Raw genomic sequence first — 19,234 nt, 5'->3', positions numbered from 1 at the left:
TAAAGTTATAAATGAAAGGAGTTTTCTTTAGTAAGACAGCAAAGGAGCAGCGGGACAAAATGGAGCGTGACACAAACGCGCTCATAAGGAATATAAGGTTTCCTATTTTATACAAGAAATAAAACAGAGATGACGAAGACACACGGGCAGCAGGCTGAATGGTCACGCAAACCCGACTTGGGCAGCGGGCAACATTTAGACGCCGTCTTTATCACTACCTCACGCCGTTTTCATACCCCAAAAATATCAATTCATTTAATTTTGGATACCGTCACCGAACCTTAGCCTCGTTTGTCTCAGAAGTTAGCTCCGGACTTAGCCTTAGACACAAAAAGCAACCCCTTACCTCGAAAAAGGCAAGCCACCATCGAAGAAAATAATGGAACCAAAGTGAGAGAGGATTAGAGAGAGAAAGGTAAAAAACAATTAAAAGAGACTTGATTTCTAGAGAGAGAAGGGAAGCAAAAACAGGGAATTCTTTTTCTAGAGAGAGAGACATAGATGGGACAGATCGTGAAGAGGAAGAAGAAAGGAAGGCCATCGAAGGCAGATCTAGCCCGTCGGTCTTCGGGACAAAGCCATGCGGATGCTGAAAGTGACCGCCGTCGCAGTCTCCGGCGCCGGAATGTGAGGTACAACAACTTTATCGATTACGATGATTACCTTGAAGAGTTCGAGGAGTACGAGGAGACTGAAGAAGATGAAGAGGAGAGAAGGAAAGAGAAGAAGCTTAAGTTAGTGCTAAAGCTCAACAATCAAGAAGAGAGCCGGAACAGGACGGCGCGTGGTTACTACGCGCGTCAAAATGCTGCGGCGTCTTCGTCGGAGGAAGAGGAGGAGGAAGCAAGTGGAAAGAAACCGTTGAAGAAAAGGAAAATCAACGGCGGAGATGATAGTGAAGCAGAAGACGAGAGTGAAAACGATCAGGGAAATGAGGTTGAAAACGATAATCAGGAGGAGGTATACAAAATTAAAATAGTTCATCAATCAGTGAAAATTGAATAGATCTAATTGAAATAAGAGTAACAAAAGTGAAGTGCGAAAGAGAAAGAGGATGGAGTAATGAAAGGAGAGTTTGTTGTCCAGCTCAGCTGAAATCTCTGAAGAAGTTGTAATTGGTCCAGACTTCAATGTTACTCCTCCCTCTCTCTCTCTCTCTCTCTCTCTCTAGATCTTATTTCGTTTCTCTATCTATATGTATGTGTCGGGAGATATCGAGATAATAACGGTTGGGTCAACTGTCAAAAACTACCTTCACTTCACTCCCAACAGAATCTGATCACGCTCTCCCCACCTTTCTCTCTCCACCCACCTCCTCTCTTTCTCTTTCTACATCTATTATCTTTTACACACTTTCTTTCTCTTACATACGTATTATCTGCTTTATAATTACATATCTCTTTCTCTGTCTCTGTCAGCGTCTTGTTTCTTCCCCCTTCGTACGTTTGGTTGCTTCATGAATATGTTCATTCGTACATGGGGTCTAAGTTTTTATGTTTTTGACAGGAAACAGAAAGAAAAGCTGATACCAAAGGGCTGGATTCAATTCCAGGTTGGTTTGATTGATGATTCTTTATTTCATTTGGTGGATTTTGATATTCAGTTTAGCCAATTCAGGTAATATGCGTGTAAATTTGATGGGGGTTTGCTGAATTTTATGTTTTGGTTTTGATTAGGGACACCATACGATCATCTGATTGAATTGCCTTTGCCTGACAAGAAGTCGCTTGAATTGATTCTTGACAAGCTTCAAAAGTGGGTTACGGATTATCTCTCTCATTCTGTGGTGTCTTACTGTTTGTAATAACGCTGAGGCTCTTTTCTGATGCTAACTGTTGTTTCGGGTCTGAATTGTGGTAGGAAAGACACATATGGCGTTTATGCAGAACCGGTGGATCTTGAAGAGGTGAGTATAATAGGAACTGATGATTAAATTGTGATATGCTTGTGGAGGGAAGCATTAGTTCTATGGGATGCAAAAAGAGCTAATTCTTATGCACCTTGTTTTTTTTGCAGCTTCCTGATTATCTTGATGTGGTTGATCATCCTATGGACTTTGCCACAGTAAGGAAGAAGCTAGGAAATGGGTCATACTCTGCCTTTGATCAATTTGAGGTGTGTATCTAAATTTCACGCATCTGCTTTGGCTATTCTAGTTGCTTTATGGCCTGGGGATATGGGGCCTGTTCGTGGAATGCCACTGAAGTTCGTTACTGATGCAGTCTATATCCATTTGGGTGAGTGTTAGTTGTGGAGAAGTCCACTCTCTTTGCAATTGCACAATTTTATTAGTTGATTCAAGTGCCAACTTTTGGAGAAGTGTATGTTTCTCTCCTGGTCACTGAGTGAAGTTAATTGGGAACAGTCTGACGATTAAATTATTTTAATGCAACTCAAGGGTATTTGGTTGCAGTTGACTGAATTTTTTTAGCAAGTAGCTGGACTTTCTTCTTCTCCCTGTTACTTTAAGAATCACAAGACATTTCCTCATTTTCATGTTCATGCAGCAGTTTAATTGTGAAGCTTTTACCCCCATCATAATGAGCAAAGACATCGGCAAGTTTAACTTAGTAGATGATCATTTAAGAGTTCGTTTATATTGAACAGGTGCTTATTGAGGAAGTGTTGATTATTGGGAGTACAAGTCTCAAATGAAACATAAGATGTTCCATTGCAGAATGCAATAAACAATAGTTAATTTTAATATATTCCTAGTGAAATAGGAGATATTTTGAGAGCATGGTTGCAGTTCTATTTATGATGCGTGAAGGCCTTAGCAATTTAAAGCTGCTGATTATACTCCTAATTTAAAGCTGCTGATTATACTCCTAAGCATAGGTGTTAAATCGAGATACGACTCGTGATTCGAAATCTCATTTTGTGAATCGGGACTCATGAATCGTATCGAATCGTAAGATACGGATCAATTTTAAAATATTATAAAAAAATAAAATATTAACCATATTTTAAATATGAGTCTAAAAAGAAATACTAATATCCAAATAGAAATCTCGATCAAGTTAAATACTTAAAAGTTGAAGAGTCATCTTTCAATTTCACAACTTCAATTGAAGAGTCATAATTATTTGAAACATCTCTACACTTATTTATTCCTCTTATTTTTTTTATGTTTAACCGCAACAAATAAATTTCAAAATTAGGACCTATACGTTTTCCACTAAATGGATGTTACAATCATTAATATCATTTATTTCCAGCACAACATTCGATATTTAGACTTACAGCACAACAATTATTCCACTAAATGGATATTACAATCCAGTACCTGTATTGTACGTTTTCCATTTTACATTTTTTTTAAGGCAATGCCATGATTCGGCTGACTCGGATGACTTGGCCGATACGGCCGAGTCACCAACGACTCGGTCGAGTCATGGACGATTCAGGTGAATTTCGAGTCAGACCATAGAGTCGACTCGAAATCCACCTGAATCGTATCGACTCGTATGAGTCTAATAACTATGCTCCTAAGTAATTTAAAGCTGCTGGTTATACTCTGACTATAATTCTTCTGGTGCAAAAAGTGATGGGAACAATTTTTGCTTCTTAACTTAATCACTGTGTTTCACTTCAACTTTCTGTTGTTTGACCTGATAGCCTGAATCTCTATGGCGCTTGTATGGAAAAGCCCTGCATAAATCAGCAGATGACACTTTCATTCAGATGCTTCCAAACTGATAAAATTGAAATCTGGTGTTATTTATATGTATTTGTATCTGTATAGCTGTTGCCTAAACAAATTCCTTGTTAGTGGGTATGAGTTTTGCAATTTCATTTTTTCTTAGCATCACAGGTGTGTTTCTTAATTTTATAGTCCCAACTCATCTATTGCCAGAATTAGAATACTGCCCCTTGCTGTCTATCTATATATAATATAAAACAGTAACGATAGAGCTGAGGTGTCACTTCCTCATTTTTTTAGTGATAAAAAATATAATATAATATATAATATATTAATTTTAATTATATTATTATATTTATCTATAAAAAGATTATTTAAAGTAAATATGAAAATAAATAATAATATTTAATTTATATAGCACCTTTATATCATTAATTGTAATTATTAGATTATATTTTTGTTAATATTTATATGTTAAGATGAATCCGTGCATCGCACGGGCCAAAAACTAGTTACTATAATATATGCTTTAGTTTATCAGCAGTGGCAACTAAAGTGATGGTTTTTTCATTAACCTAGTTCTCAATCTACAATAGTAATTAATAGCAACAATACTTTTTGGTGTTTTAGTGAATCCAGTTTCTTTTGTTGCAGAGTGATGTGTATCTAATTTGTTCAAATGCAATGCAATACAATTCATCAGATACCATATATCATAAACAGGTATACAGTTCGGGCTCTTTCTTAATCTGAACTCAGTTGCTTGTTTCTCTTCTCACTGTCTAATCTTATCATTTGATTCATGTGGAAAGGCACGTACCATCCAAGAGCTGGCTAGAAAGAAATTCCATAAGTTGAGGATTGACTTTGAACGATCTGATAAGGAGCAAAAGTCAGAACAGAAATCAAAACCCAACTTCTTGGCCAAGAAGCAGATGAAGAAGCCTTTTAGCAAGACTTTGCAGGAACCTATAGGATCTGATTTCTCTTCAGGCGCCACTCTTGCCACTGTCGGAGATATTCAAAATGTTTTCGCTGCTACCCAAGCTAGTGGCTATAACAGGCCTAGTGTTGTTGAGGGGATTGTTGAGGGTAACTCTTCCCTAGTTGATAATAATCTAGATAAAGCAGAAGAACTGTCATCAGGTATGCTAGCAATTTTCCACGTTTCTCTTAAGCTTTGAAGAGAAAATCTAGGGTATAATCTATGGTTTTTACCTTTCTGTTTCTAATCATTTCTAAAGCAAAAGCTAACTGACGCCCCCGGGACGCTTGATAAGAAATATATTTTATTATTTTTTTTTATATAATATGGATTAAGTGGTTTGAGGGCGAGCCTTGGCGCAACGGTAAAACGTTGTTGTCGTGTGACCAGAGGTCACGGGTTCGAGTCTTAGGAGCGGCCTCTTGCCAATTAAATTGGCAAGGGAAGGCTTGCCCCCAATACACCCTTGTGGTGGGACCCCTCCCCGGACCCTCGCTCAGCGGGGACGCGTAATGCGACCGGGCCGCCCTTTTTTTTTTTTTTATGGATTAAGTGGTTTGACACAAATTAATTAGTTAAAGACAAAAGCTTAAATAATTGTGTTAGATATATATTGTATTTATGGTAATCTATGTTGTCCGGACACGGATACGGGAAACGTCATTTCTATAAAACACAGGACACAGATACGTGGGGGACACGTGTAAATATTAAAAATATTGGGGCACATTTATAAATATTAAAAATATATTTTTATTACTCTTTCCATCATCTCACCTCCACCATTTTCACTTATCTTCAATCCTCCCATCAGCACTTTGACTACCCTCTCATCACTTTCGGTTACCTCTCTGACACTATCCACCACCACATCCGCCGTCGGAATCTGCCTCCCCCACTTCTTCACTACCTTCTCTGAACCATATACCTTACTATATGCATCCCAAAAAGATGCCCTCAAATACTCTTTCTCTATTCCTCTCATCATTTTCATAACTTCTTCTACTCTATGAACTGCTCTACCAATGTCTACTAATCCCATTGAAGTTGAACGACTGTTTTTTCATATTTGAAGAATCGCTTGTTTTTTTTTCTTTCTGGGACACGCGTATCCTTCACTGATACGCGTGTCCAACTTTCTGATATTACGGAAATGGCCCCGACACCGTGTCCCAGGCGTTTCCGGCCGTTTCCGTATCAGATACGTATCCGACACACGATACGTTGGGTCTATGGCGTGTCCGTGCTTCAGAGATGGTAATTGTAATTAGCATAAATATAGGATAATTACTATAAATACAATATATATCTAATAAATTGTGCCAAAATTAATTAAATTAATTCCCCACTTATTTCTTTGATACTTGATTTTCTAATTTTTGAAAGAAAAATGATGTAGATTAAAGTCGACTGAGAATTTTAATCTTAAACTCACAAAGATTTCAATCTTCTCAAGCTAAACTTGAAAGTTGGATTAACCCAAACAAGGATGAACCTTGAGCTCCAATGGAGGCTTTGATATTTGATTTCATAAAAGTTTTAGAACATTACAAAAAGGGGAGCTTAAATACTCCATCCAAACATAAGGGAAAAGACTAAAAGTCCTTGAGTAGGGTTTTTAGCAAAACATATGAATGAGGGCAAAATAGGGAGGAAAAGGAAACAACGACAATTCAGTAATAGTGCAGGAATGGCAAAACAGTAATTAAGGAAAGATCAGAAATGGTCCCCAACATAAGAACTTAGTGAAGAAGTATCCTCCAGGCGGGACACGCCTCGGGTGGGTCTTGCTACGCCCCGCGTGGTGAAGCTCCTGAACTTGGTGGCTCACAACGACAGGCTTCACGCGTGGGCCACGGGTTGTGCATTACGCGGCGTGGCGCCTCTGGTATTATGCCCCGCGTAATTGACCTCCTGAACCTGGTGCGTCTTGTTGATGAGGTTCACGCGTGGCGTCTCTGGTATTACGCCCCGCGTAGTTGACCTCTTGGGTAGAACTCGTTCCGGATGCTTAATTTGCGCCCCGCGTGCATGAGCTCCTGAACTGTCCTCCGGAAACAGGACCCTCCACGCTCCGCGCACGAGGAGGCACGCCCCACGTGCTCTGCTGGTTGCCTTTGTCCTCGTCTTTCACGGTTGGCTCTCCCCGGGTCTCGTCTCTTGGCCCCGGACTCGCACTCGAGGAAAGGATGCCCTCATCATTCTCCCCTTCTTTGAAAGAGACGGACTCCGCCTCAGGTGTCTTGGTTGGTAACGTCCCATCCGGCTTCCACAAGCTAAGGTCCTGCACATTAAAAGAGGTAGACCTCTTCCCAAGCCAATTAGGAAGGGTTAGTTGGTATGCATTGGTACTAATCTTCTTGGCGACCCGGTAGGGCCCGTACTTCCTTGGCCTCAATTTGCTACTAGTTGCATGCATGAGCCGCTCTTTTTCCAAATACACCATCACCTCATCCCCAACCTCAAACTGCATCTCTCTCCGGTGTTCATCAACTTTGGCCTTGACCTTGTTATTTTTCTCCTCGATACTATGCCGAACTTCTTGGTGCATTTGATGGTAATCATTGGCCAAATTGTGGGCGGTTATACTCTTCCTCTCGCCCTTTGGAACCTCCCCCAAATCAAGTGAATGGTTGGGCGCCTTGGTGTACACGACCTCGAAAGGGGTCTTTCCGGTGGTAGAACTCACGGCGGAGTTGTAAGCAAACTCGGCTTGGGCGATCACATAATCCCACATTTTGGGCTTGTTCCGGCGTTTGCTTCTTAGTAGATTTCCCAAGGTCCGATTTACCGCTTCAGTTTGCCCATCCGTTTGGGGGTGAGCCGTGGTACTAAACTTTAAGGTGGTTCCCAGAATAGTACACAAAGTTCGCCAAAACTGGCTAACGAATTTCGTGTCTCGATCCGACACTATGCTCTTTGGCACCCCGTGTAACCTCACCACCTCACGGAAGAAAAGCTTAGCAATGGCGGTGGCATCATTAGTCTTCCGACACGGGATGAAGTGGGCCATTTTCGAGAATCTATCCACCACTACGAAAATAGAATTCATACCACGTTGGGTCCTTGGTAGCCCCAACACAAAGTCCATTGAGAGATCCTCCCAAATGGTTTTCGGAATCGGTAGGTGCATACGTAACCCGGCATTAGTGGCATGCCCCTTGGATGTTTGGCAAGTCTCACATCGCTCCACGATGTACGCCACATCTCTTCTCATCTTAGGCCAAAAGTACCGGGAGCTAACCGCTTCAAAAGTCTTATCTCTACCAAAATGGCCTCCTAAGACCCCTCCGTGTACTCGGATTACTCTCTCTCGTATGGACGTACTTGGAAGGGATAATTGGCTACCCCTCATGAGAAACCCGTCAACCACTTGATACTCCCCTCCTTCGGTGCCATTTCTACACTTCTCCCACTCACCTCCGAAGTCCGGATCATCGTAGTACTCCCCCTTGATGTGCTCGAAATCCACTAACTCCAATGCCACTGTTTTAAGGAGTGCTACCCTTCGGCTCAAGGCATTTGCCACTTTGTTTTGCTGACCCGCTTTGTGGAGAAGTTTATAGGGGAACTTATCCACAAAAGCGGACCATCGAGCATGCATGGAACTCCGGAGTTGCTTTTGGCTTCCCAAGTACTTGAGGGCTTGATGGTTGGTGTACAACATGAATTCCTTCCCAATGAGATAGTGCTCCCACATCTTAAGAGCCCGCACTACCGCATAAAACTCCTTGTCATAGGTAGCCCACTTTTGCCGTGAATCACATAGCTTCTCACTAAAATACGCAATGGGCTGCCTCAATTGCATCAACACTCCCCCAACTCCTACTCCACTTGCATCACATTCAACTTTGAAAAGCTTGTCAAAGTCGGGGAATGCTGAAACCGGAGCGGTGCTTAGTTTCTCTTTGATCAATGCAAAACTGCTCTCTTGCTCATCTTCCCACTTGAAGCCTCTACCCTTCTTCAAACACTCGGTCATTGGTGCCACGATAGTGCTGAAATTCCGGATGAACCGTCTATAGAAAGTAGCTAACCCGTGAAAGCTTCTAATGTCCCCAACGGTCTTCGGAGTCGGCCACTCCCGGATAGCTCTAACTTTCTCTTCATCAACCCGGATTCCGTTTCCACTCACCACATACCCGAGGAACACCAAACTCTCCATCACGAAATCACACTTCTTAGTGTTGGCAAAGAGTTGATTCTCACGGAGCAATACTAAGACGGTCCTCAAGTGCTCTACATGTTCTTCCAACGTCTTACTATGGATGAGGATATCGTCGAAGTAGACCACTACAAACTTTCCAATCACCGGACGCAAGACTTGGTTCATCAACCTAATAAAAGTACTCGGTGCATTGGTCATCCCAAATGGCATCACTAGCCACTCATACAATCCATCACGCGTCTTAAACGCCGTCTTCCACTCATCTCCCGCCTTAATCCGAATTTGGTGGTATCCACTTCTCAAGTCAATCTTCGAAAAGACCTTAGACCCACCCAATTGGTCAAGCATATCATCAAATCGGGGAATTGGGAACTTGTATCGTATGGTGATCTTGTTGATGGCTCGGCTATCTACACACATCCTCCACGACCCATCTTTCTTTGGTGTCAACAATGCCGGCACCGCACATGGACTCATACTCTCTCTAACATAGCCCATTCGTATTAGTTCTTCCACCTTCTCCTTCATCACTTCACTCTCCTTAGGACTCGTCTGGTAGTGAGGAAGACTAGGCAAACTAGCTCCCGGCACGAGATCAATTAGGTGTTGGATGTCCCGTAGAGGTGGTAACCCATATGGTAACTCTCCCGGAAAGACGTCACGGAACTCATTAAGCAATCTTCCCACATCTTCCGGAACTTCTCCATCTTCGCTTCCTATCCCATTCGACGGTGTGCTAGCTTTCACCATAACTACATAAACCGTTTAACTTCCCTCACACTCGTTAATAAACGCCTTGTGAGTTGGGCAAACGATAAAGGTAGACTTCTCTTTGGTCTTAGCCTCTCCTACAAGAGGTGTGAGTACATACCGAACTCCTTCCTTCACAAACCGATAGGTGTTCTTTCTTCCGGCATGGGTAGCATCCTTATCAAATTGCCAAGGACGTCCCAATAATAGGTGGCAAGCATCCATCTCCACAATATCACAATAGACCTTGTCCCGGTACTCTCCAATTTTAAGAGGTACCCGACACCTTTGGGTGACCTTCATCTCTCCCACGTTCTTGATCCACCCCGCACTATACGGACTAGGGTGCGCCTCAATAACCAAACCAAACCTCTTAGCCGCGGTGTCACTAATAATGTTCTTTTGACTTCCGCTATCAATGATCACATTGCATTTCACCCCTTACACTAGACATCGGGTTCGGAACAATTGGTGTCTTTGATCCGCCTCTACTTTACTCAGAGACTAAGAGTCGTCTCACCACATGTATGGCTTGGGCCCCATCATACTCATCATCAATCGGATCACAACAAACATCCCCTTCGTCATCATATTCATCCTCGTCTTCATACCGTTCAACCATGTTGGCGCTTCTTCTCTTGGGGCACTCATTGGAACGGTGACCCGGCTCATTGCATTGAAAGCATTTGAATGGAGCCGGCCTTGCATAGGGGTTGTTGCCCCTAGGGGGTTGTGCCGCCTTGAAAGGCCTTACATCTCCACTAGGTGCCTTTCCCGCACTAGGCGCCTTGGGATCGCTTGAACTAGCAATGCCCTTGCCTTTGTCAACTCCCTTGGGAGCTCCTCTCCCTCCATACGTACTCTCAACCCCGGCTCTCCTATAGCCGTCACGTCCCTTCAAACTCAACTGTGACTCGGCTTTCAATGCGAGGTTACGGGCGTCTTGGACCCGAATCACCATTTGCGTTCCAATCTGGTCTTGAATGTTATATCTCAATCCTTCAAGATACCTTGAAGTCTTTTGGCTTTCGGTTTCCGACAAGTTAGCCCTTGCCGAAAGCCGCAAGAACTCCGAGGTGTATTCGTGCACACTCTTTGCACCTTGAGAACAATTCCGGTATGAGCTATAGATGTACTGCTCGTAGTCGGGTGGTAGAAACCGCTCTCTCAACATCGACTTCATTCTAAGCCAAGATCTAATCGGCTCCATTCCTCCTCTTCTTCTCCCCTCTTTGACGTTATCCCACCAAACTGAGTCTCCTCCTTTCAACTGATAAGCCACTAAACGGACTTTCCGATCCTCCGGTATACCCGTATAGTCAAAGAATCGTTCCACTTCTAGCAACCAATCGAGAAAACCCTCTATGTCGAGTTCTCCCCCAAATGACGGTAAGTCCACTTTCAATTTGAAGGCATCATCCCTCTCAAAGTTTCAGCCATACCCCATTCTCACATTCGGCTCGCCTCTATATCCGCCTCTTTCATTACCCCTACCCCCCATACGGGTCATTCAAACCAAAATTCTCCCTCTCTTAACCACCTACAACATCATTATGCACAATATCCACATTCCCGGCACGCACATGCGCGGGACCAACAACATCATTTGCATTCATATTATGCCTAGGTCTATCATTCATAGCATTGTCATCAATTCTAATCCCCATATCCCTAGCAATCCTAGGCATATCATAATCATCAAACAAATCCACATCACTATCACTATCCCCATTTCTAATGATTATGGGATTGGTTCGTCTTATCTCTTGAACCCGAAGGTCCATTGGTTGGGGTGCATAATTTCTCCTTAGGGGTGGTGTCGGTTGTCGTTCATGTTGGGGTCGGATTTGCTCTTCTTGCCGCCGGTGAGGTTCTCCGGCTAAGAGACCTTGAGTGTTTCGGCCTTCGAGCTTTCATCCTTCAATGACGAGAAGGATATCTCGGGTACTAGTGTCGTGCTTCTCCTCCAACACTCTTAGGGATTCCGTTAGTTGCCTCACGTTGCCTTCTAGCACATCAACTCGTTGCTCCATGGATCCGGTGGCTTCGTTTGTGATATGTGGTTGAACCATTTCCGAGAAGAAGTCTCCGGGAAGGAAAACGACTCGGCTATGATACCAACTGATGTAGATTAAAGTCGACTGAGAGTTTAATCTTAAACTCACAAAGATTGCAATCTTCTCAAGCTAAACTTGAAGGTTGGATTAACCCAAGCAAGGATGAACCTTGAGTTCCAATGGAGGCTCTGATACCAATTGATGTAGATTAAAGTCGACTGAGAGTTTTAATCTTAAACTCATAAAGATTTCAATCTTCTCAAGCTAAACTTGAAGGTTGGATTAACCCAAGCAAGGATGAACCTTGAGCTCCAATGGAGGCTTTGATATTTGATTTCGTAAAAGTTTTAGAACATTACAAAAAGGGGAGCTTAAATACTCCATCCAAACATAAGGGAAAAAACTAAAAGTCCTTGAGTAGGGTTTTTAGCAAAACATATGAATGAGGGGCAAAATAGGGAGGAAAAGGAAACAATGGCAATTCAGTAATAGTGCAGGAATGGCAAAACAATAATTAAGGAAAGACCAGAAATGGTCCCCAACACAAGAACTTGGTGAAGAAGTATCCTCCAGGCGGGACACGCCTCACGTGGGTCTTGCTACGCCCCGCGTGGTGAAGCTCCTGAACTTGTTGGCTCACAACGACATGCTTCACGCGTGGCGCCTCTGGTATTATGCCCCGCGTAATTGACCTCCTGAACCTGGTGCGTCTCGTTGATGAGGTTCACGCGTGATGTCTCTGGTATTACGCCCCGCGTAGTTGACCTCCTGGGTAGAACTCGTTCCGGATGCTTGATCTGCGCCCCGCGTATGAGGAGGCAGGCCCCGCATGCATGAGCTCCTGAACTGTCGTCCGGAAACAGGACCCTCCACGCTCCGCGCACGAGGAGACACGCCCTGCGTGCTCTGCTGGTTGCCTTTGTCCTCGTCTTTCACGGCTGGCTCTCCCCGGGTCTCGTCTCTTGGCCCCGGACTCACACTCGAGGAAAGGATGCCCTCATCAAAAAATGTTTGATTTGAATGTCCTCTCATCCAATGAAAACATAGTTGCGTTCATGGGGGAAGATCCGAATTTGGAAATTCATTACATACTTCAATTCCAGTGCAGCCTCCAAATAATACAGAAAAAACTCATGATCCGAATTTTTGGGTTATTATTTACACAATCTCCAATTCTTCACTAATTTCCTCTAATTTTAATACTTGATTTTCTAATTTTTTAGAGCACAAGTGCATGATTTGAATGATAACTAAATTAATTAAAGAAGAAGAAAAAAAGAACTGATATTAGAGAGAAGTACACGTTAGATTTGTAGAGAGAGAGACAAGAAGAAGAAGAAGAAGTGGTATAAATGACAGCTAAATTACCATTAAATAGACTTCCCAATTACCACCATATTTAATGCATAGAATTTGACTAATTACAATGCAAATCATTTAATATGTGTTATATAAAAAATAATAAAATATATTTCTTATCTAGCACCCCGGGGCGCCCGTTAGCGGGCTCATATTTCTAATGAGGGATAAGGTACCAAAATAGGCCTAAGGTTTTTGGGGAAGTACCAATTTAGGCTAAACGTTCAAAATAGCACCAATATAGGCTTAACGTTTACAATATAATATCAATTTAGGCTTAACGTTTACAATATAGCATCAATTTAGGTCTCACGTACAAAATAGCACCAATATAGGCTTAACGTTTATAAAATAATACGAATTTAAGCTTAACGTTTACAAAGTATATCCAATTGAAGCTAAACGTCACAATTAAATTAACCATATTATATTCTTTTCCTATTAACTTTATATGTTATCTTTTTATTTAGTTCTATTTTCTTATTTATTATAATACAATTAATTAGTATTCTTGCCCATTAAAACCTTACATTTGTTTTTCATCAACCATTCCATGACTCCTAAATTTCATGGCTCATGTAAAATAATATTGATACATGTCGTTGTTCGAAATATTGTGGATATTCAATTACTTTTAGTTTGCATATATTACATAAGCAATGAAATTTAGTAGTCATGGAATCATTGATGAAAAACAAATATAAGATCTTAATGAGCAAGAATACTAATTAATTGTATTATAATAAATAAGAATATAGAACTAAATAAAAAGATAACATATAAAGTTAATAGGGAAAGAATATAATATGATTAATTTAATTATGACGTTTAGCTTAAATTGTATATATTTTGTAAACGTTAAACTTAAATTCGTATTATTTTGTAAACGTTAAACCTATATTGATGCTACCGTAAAACCTCTATATAGGAATACACTTGAGACTGGGCTATTTGTATAACAATTGGGAGGGTATTACTAAATAGAGTTTGGTATAATAAAAAATTTCAACACATAAAATTTTAAATTTTTATCATAGACATGCATGGTTTATATATAATGTATAACAATAGACATTAATGGAACAAATTAAATATTTAGAATTTCAATTTAGAGTTTAGGTTTGCAATATATAGATAATTGAAAGAGTTTTATAGGAAAAATGTAAACATCAATGAGAATACTAAATATTTATAATTTCAAATTGTAGTTTGTGTTTCCAACTCATAGATAATTTCAATAGTTTTTTTTTTAAATATTTTATAATGTAGTTTGAATTCTTAATATATATATATATATATATAATTATTACTATATAGAGGCATAGTTTCTAAAGGTGGGATTTGAAAAGTGTATAACAAATAACATTTGGGAGGTTATTCCTATTTATAACTGGCCGAAGTTGGGACCGAGTTTTTTTATAACAAAATAGAGGTTATTCCTGTATAGAGTATTCCTATATAGAGGTTTTACTGTATTTTGTACGTGATGCCTAAATTGATGCTGTATTGTAAACGTTAAGCCTAAATTGATATTATGTTGTAAACGTTAAGCCTATATTGGTGCTATTTTGAACGTTGAGCCTAAATTGGTACTTCCCCAAAAACCTTAGGTCTATTTTGGTACCTTATCCCTTCTAATTATCTACTTCATGTTTTAAGCATATGTTGCAATGTAATTATACAACGGTATTTGGCTGTGGCTTGTTTCAGTGATAAAATGAACTTAAAAGAGCGGGAGTGTCAATTCTTGAATGCACATATCCGTGCAATTGCTAGGGAGTATGACTATATTTAGATTCTCTTCTCTATGACCCTGCAATTTTGGGGTGTCAATTCAGTGAAGAATTTATAATGTTAAGCCTGTTTGAGTGTATTTAAAGTACTTGTAGCTGTTAGACCAGAAAAGTATATTTAGCTGAAACATCTGAGGTGACACTGTTATTTAACAATCTAAATATTAGAGCGCTGAGCCTGATCTAGTCAAGTATTCAGTTGGTGGTTATCAAAGTTAATTAGGTTAGTAGTTAGTTAATTTGGTAATTCTTAGATTCTATGGTCAATATATAAAGACTTCTACTTTTCTTTAGAATCTCTCTGAATTCTCTGCTCTCTCTTTCATTCTACCCTGTTTCTTTCCTTTCTATTTCCGCCCCTTCTGCATTTCCCCAACATAGTAGCTAGGTGAGGAACTATAGGACCTAACACTGGGTTGCTGGTGTTGCAATCCTTGGCCTTTTTCCATTGTTATTTTCAAGAATGTCAAACACGACTTTATATTTATTATGGTGTTATGACATCCTTCTTTAATTGTTTGATTGCCTTGGATTTTTAGGTAAAGGTCTCCTGTCCAAATTTGGGAGGAAGTCTTTCGTGCTTGATGAAAATCGTCGTGCAACTTATAATATACCCAATCAACCAGTGACAAGACCAGAATCAGTATTTACAACATTTGAGAGTGAAATCAAGCAGCTGGTTGCTGTATGTAACAAAGGAACTGTTCTCTCACTTGAATATTTGGTTTCCGTACTCACTTTGTTATTATTTTCTTCTATCAGGTTGGGCTGCATGCAGAATGTTCATACGCAAGGAGCATGGCTCGTTTTGCTGCAACTCTTGGACCTGTTGCATGGAAAGTTGCCTCTCAGAGGATTGAGCAAGCATTACCTCCAGGATGCAAGTTTGGTCGAGGATGGGTGGGGGAGTATGAGCCACTGCCTACGCCTGTATTAATGATTGAAGCATCTGAACAGAGAGAATCTGGGTTATTTGAAAAATTACAAGGTCCTCCTGATGTGATAAGAGGAGACTTCACTTCACGGGGTGTAGTGCCTACCAAGGAGAATCATGTTAGAGCATCAACATCAGAGCCTGCTATGGAGAATCATGTTAGGCCACCTACTTCAGAAGGAAAATCGTCATTATTTCGGCCAACTAGTGGGCCTGCGTTAGAAGGAAGGACATCTTTGTTTTCTTCTACTGGATCAAAACTGAGTCCCCCTATTCCTGTTAATCTCCCTAATCAGAAGCCAAACCTTGTACCCACAAATTTTGGGGAGGCTCAAAATAAGGCTTCAAAACAAGTTGAACTCAACTTGCCCCCTTCAAACTATCAACATGACGCTGATGTTGCAGAAAAGAAGCTTCCTAGGAACTCCGAAATGACTTTGCCCCCTTCAAACTATCAACATGACGCTGATGTTGTTGCAGAAAAAAAGCTTCCTAGGAACTCCGAAATGACTGCTTCCAAGCAAACTGAGATGCCTAGGACTGTCGGTCTTCTGGAGTCCGTGTCTTCTAAGAAGCCAGATAACAGTGCAGTTGGTTCTGGAGGGTTGCAGAATGGAAAAGCCTCTGGTTCTTTGAATAATAGAATGATTGGTTCATCTTCTGATGGCATTCCCAATCAAATGGCTCGAGGAGCAACATTTTTTGCGAAAGGACAGGAACAGGTTCTTAATGATCCAGTTGAAGCAATGAGAGTGTCCGCTGAAAAGGCTCAAAAACAGCAAAAACCTTCAAATCAATCTGCGAGGGATGATTCTGGCAATGCTGCTGCTACTGCAGCCCGTGCATGGATGTCCATAGGTTCTGGGGGGTTTAAACCATCAACCGAAAACTCTGCTGCACCCAAAAATCAGATCTCTGCTGAGTCACTATACAACCCAACTAGGCAACTGCATCCACAATATCCTCGAATTCAGGGGCAGTTTAATCTTCCACCAGGGATGCAATTTCAGGCTGAGAAGAATGGCCAGTTTAATCTTCCACCAGGGATGCAATTTCAGGCTGAGAAGAATGGCCAGTTTAATCTTCCACCAGGGATGCAATTTCAGGCTGAGAAGAATGGACAATTTAATCTTCCACCAGGGATGCAATTTCAGGCTGAGAAGAATGGACAATTTAATCTTCTACCGGGGATGCAATTTCAGGCTGAGAAGAATGGTTTCCCGTTCCAAGCATTTGTGCGACCGCCTATCCACGCAGGAAATGATGGACATTTCCAAAACAGAGCTATGATGTTTCCTCAATTTGTACCTGCTGATTTGGCTAGGCTGCAGATGCAATCCCAATGGCGGGGGCTGACTCCGCATTCTCAATCAAAGCAAAAACAGGAGATGCTTCCTCCTGACTTGAATATTGGTTTCCAATCCCCAGGTTCTCCAGTGAAACAATCTTCAGGTGTCATGGTAGACTCGCAGCAGCCAGACCTAGCATTGCAACTCTGAGCATGGACGAGCTATTTCAGAAGAACTGGAGATACAACTAAGCGTATGGAGGTAATCCTGGTTTTGGTCTCGGGAATTTAAGTATTTTTTTTCCTTTATGTGCCAGGTAGATGTGATAATTCTGTAAGATAGAGGTCTGGCCTTGATAATTTTGTGGGAAAATTCTATAACAAGAATGAATCAGGAATTGGGAAGATGGAGATCGTGGATATAATTCCATTGCTGGGTGTTTGTGTATAAAGAAGGGATTTTTGCAGTGGCAATAGATGAAATGACTCCTGGAGATTTGCGGGAAAATGTTTAAATAGAGCTACATGTTGTCTTTTGTTAATGAAGGCTACTGACTTAGAAGGTATTTAGTTTGTTTCTGTTTAGAAGGTTTATGGAGAGAATTAATCTGGGAGATGATTAATTTCTAGGAGTATCATCTATTGATGACAATGATTAAAATGACACATAAAGGTTCTTCCAACTATATGCCTTGTACATTAGATAGTAGGGGCCGGGGGACGAGATATTACTTGCTTAGATTGTAGTCATCTCTTATTTTCTTTAATGTGAATGCATTCATATCTTACTTTTCTTTGCATATATGTCAGTGTCATGTACATTTGAATGGCTATTGAGATTATCCCCATATTTACATAGCTTATCAGAGTATTGAATGGCTATTGAGATTATCCCCAGATTTCAACAGTTCCACTTATTCTAGTTGTTATTAGGCTAGTAGGATTAACCAAATCAACTCGAACCTGGGGAAAGAACATTCTAACCATGGTTATTTTCTTTTTGAAGAATGATTTTTTCTTTCTTTATATTTTTTAATAATTAGAGAAAAGTTTCGAGTCTGCTAGTTCTCATTTGGTTTCTTTGTTATTATTATTGTTGTTGTAATAATTAAGTTATATTCAATTGGTTACTGATGAAGGATCCCTATTTAGCGCAACTGATTAAACTTATTGCTTCTTATCATTAGCTTATAGAGTCTCTCATTAGCCTTCTGAACTTATTTAAACTTACCTATCGGCTACCTAAGTCTGTTTAAAGTGACCTATTGGCCTTCCGAACTTGTTTACAATGATGTATTGGCCCCCGAAGTGATATAATTTCAATTTGTTCCAATCCTCTCTTGTTTTGCAATGTGGACTTAGGGGTTAATCTTGTCACTTTAAGCAAATTCACGAGGTTAAACACTTTGTAAGTTGAGGGACCAATCAGTTTTTTAGATCAAGTTCTGGGACTTATAATGTATTAGACTTATAAAAAAAATCCAATATAAATATTATTGTCATGATCTGTGATACAAATGTAATTTGATATCATATTATGAAATTGTTTAAATGATTTGAGGAAGTTTTGTCCAAATGCCATGGTATTCTTAAAAATTATTTTAACATCTACCCGTTCTTTATTTTCTTCTTTCATGTTATTCTTTTTTCTCATTCCTTTTTTTTTTTTTTGGACATTTTTTCCTTGAAAATTTGCGGGTTTTCATCTGGGCTCTCTGATATTGTTTTGACACGTTTGTTACTTTGCAGTTTTGTATCTATTTGAATTTTATTTTACATGTTAGTATTAATTATAAATACAAAGTATTTATTTATAAAGTTCCAATTTTTTTTTTTTTAAAAGTAAAAGCAGGAATACAAACTAGTATCAGAAAATAACGAACAGACAACTGGGTAGAGAAAAATTATCCCACCCGAAAGCACTCAGAGCAGCGCCAAATTTAGCAAGACTATCACCAACTGCATTTCTTTCTCTATAAATGTGAGTGATACGAACAACATTAAAGTTCAAAATCTGTAAACAAAACAGCCAATAGGCTTCCAAAGTAAAGTGACACAATGTTAGGCAGAGGTTTAGGCTTACTAGTTGATATCATACTAATCTCCACAAATACATACGGCCCAATGGAATACTTTCATCTCAAATGTAATTGTTAGAGCCACTTGACCTAGTCAAATGGGGTCTTACAGGTCACAAACATTCTAACCCACGTTTCATGCCATGATTAGTGGAATTATACGTACAATTATTGCAACC

General features: G+C 40.3%; 1 protein-coding gene across 1 annotated transcript; it reads left to right on the top strand.

The window, feature by feature from the left end:
• The first annotated feature begins 305 nt into the window (after window positions 1-305).
• LOC136219093 (uncharacterized) lies at window positions 306-17,765 on the top strand. Its single transcript, XM_066006323.1, has 9 exons — window positions 306-960; window positions 1,507-1,552; window positions 1,677-1,755; window positions 1,861-1,906; window positions 2,017-2,115; window positions 4,298-4,366; window positions 4,456-4,789; window positions 15,295-15,440; window positions 15,518-17,765. Exons 1-9 carry the CDS (start codon window positions 502-504, stop codon window positions 17,186-17,188), a joined length of 2,949 nt encoding a protein of 982 aa, XP_065862395.1. The 5' UTR covers window positions 306-501; the 3' UTR covers window positions 17,189-17,765.
• Window positions 17,766-19,234: the final 1,469 nt, after the last annotated feature.

The sequence above is a fragment of the Euphorbia lathyris genome, chromosome 2 (genome assembly GCF_963576675.1).
Source record: "Euphorbia lathyris chromosome 2, ddEupLath1.1, whole genome shotgun sequence".
Classification (NCBI taxonomy): Eukaryota; Viridiplantae; Streptophyta; class Magnoliopsida; order Malpighiales; family Euphorbiaceae; genus Euphorbia; species Euphorbia lathyris.
This window is presented reverse-complemented; position numbering and strand designations above follow the sequence as displayed.

What these genes read in the sequence shown, in the direction of transcription:
- LOC136219093 (XM_066006323.1), top strand. Translation starts at nt 502, where the DNA reads ATGGGACAGATCGTGAAGAGGAAGAAGAAAGGAAGGCCATCGAAGGCA. An exon ending in AACCGGTGGATCTTGAAGAG is followed by an intron (nt 1,907 to 2,016) that starts GTGAGTATAATA and finishes TTTTTTTTGCAG; the next exon opens with CTTCCTGATTATCTTGATGT. An exon ending in AGCAGAAGAACTGTCATCAG is followed by an intron (nt 4,790 to 15,294) that starts GTATGCTAGCAA and finishes TTGGATTTTTAG; the next exon opens with GTAAAGGTCTCCTGTCCAAA.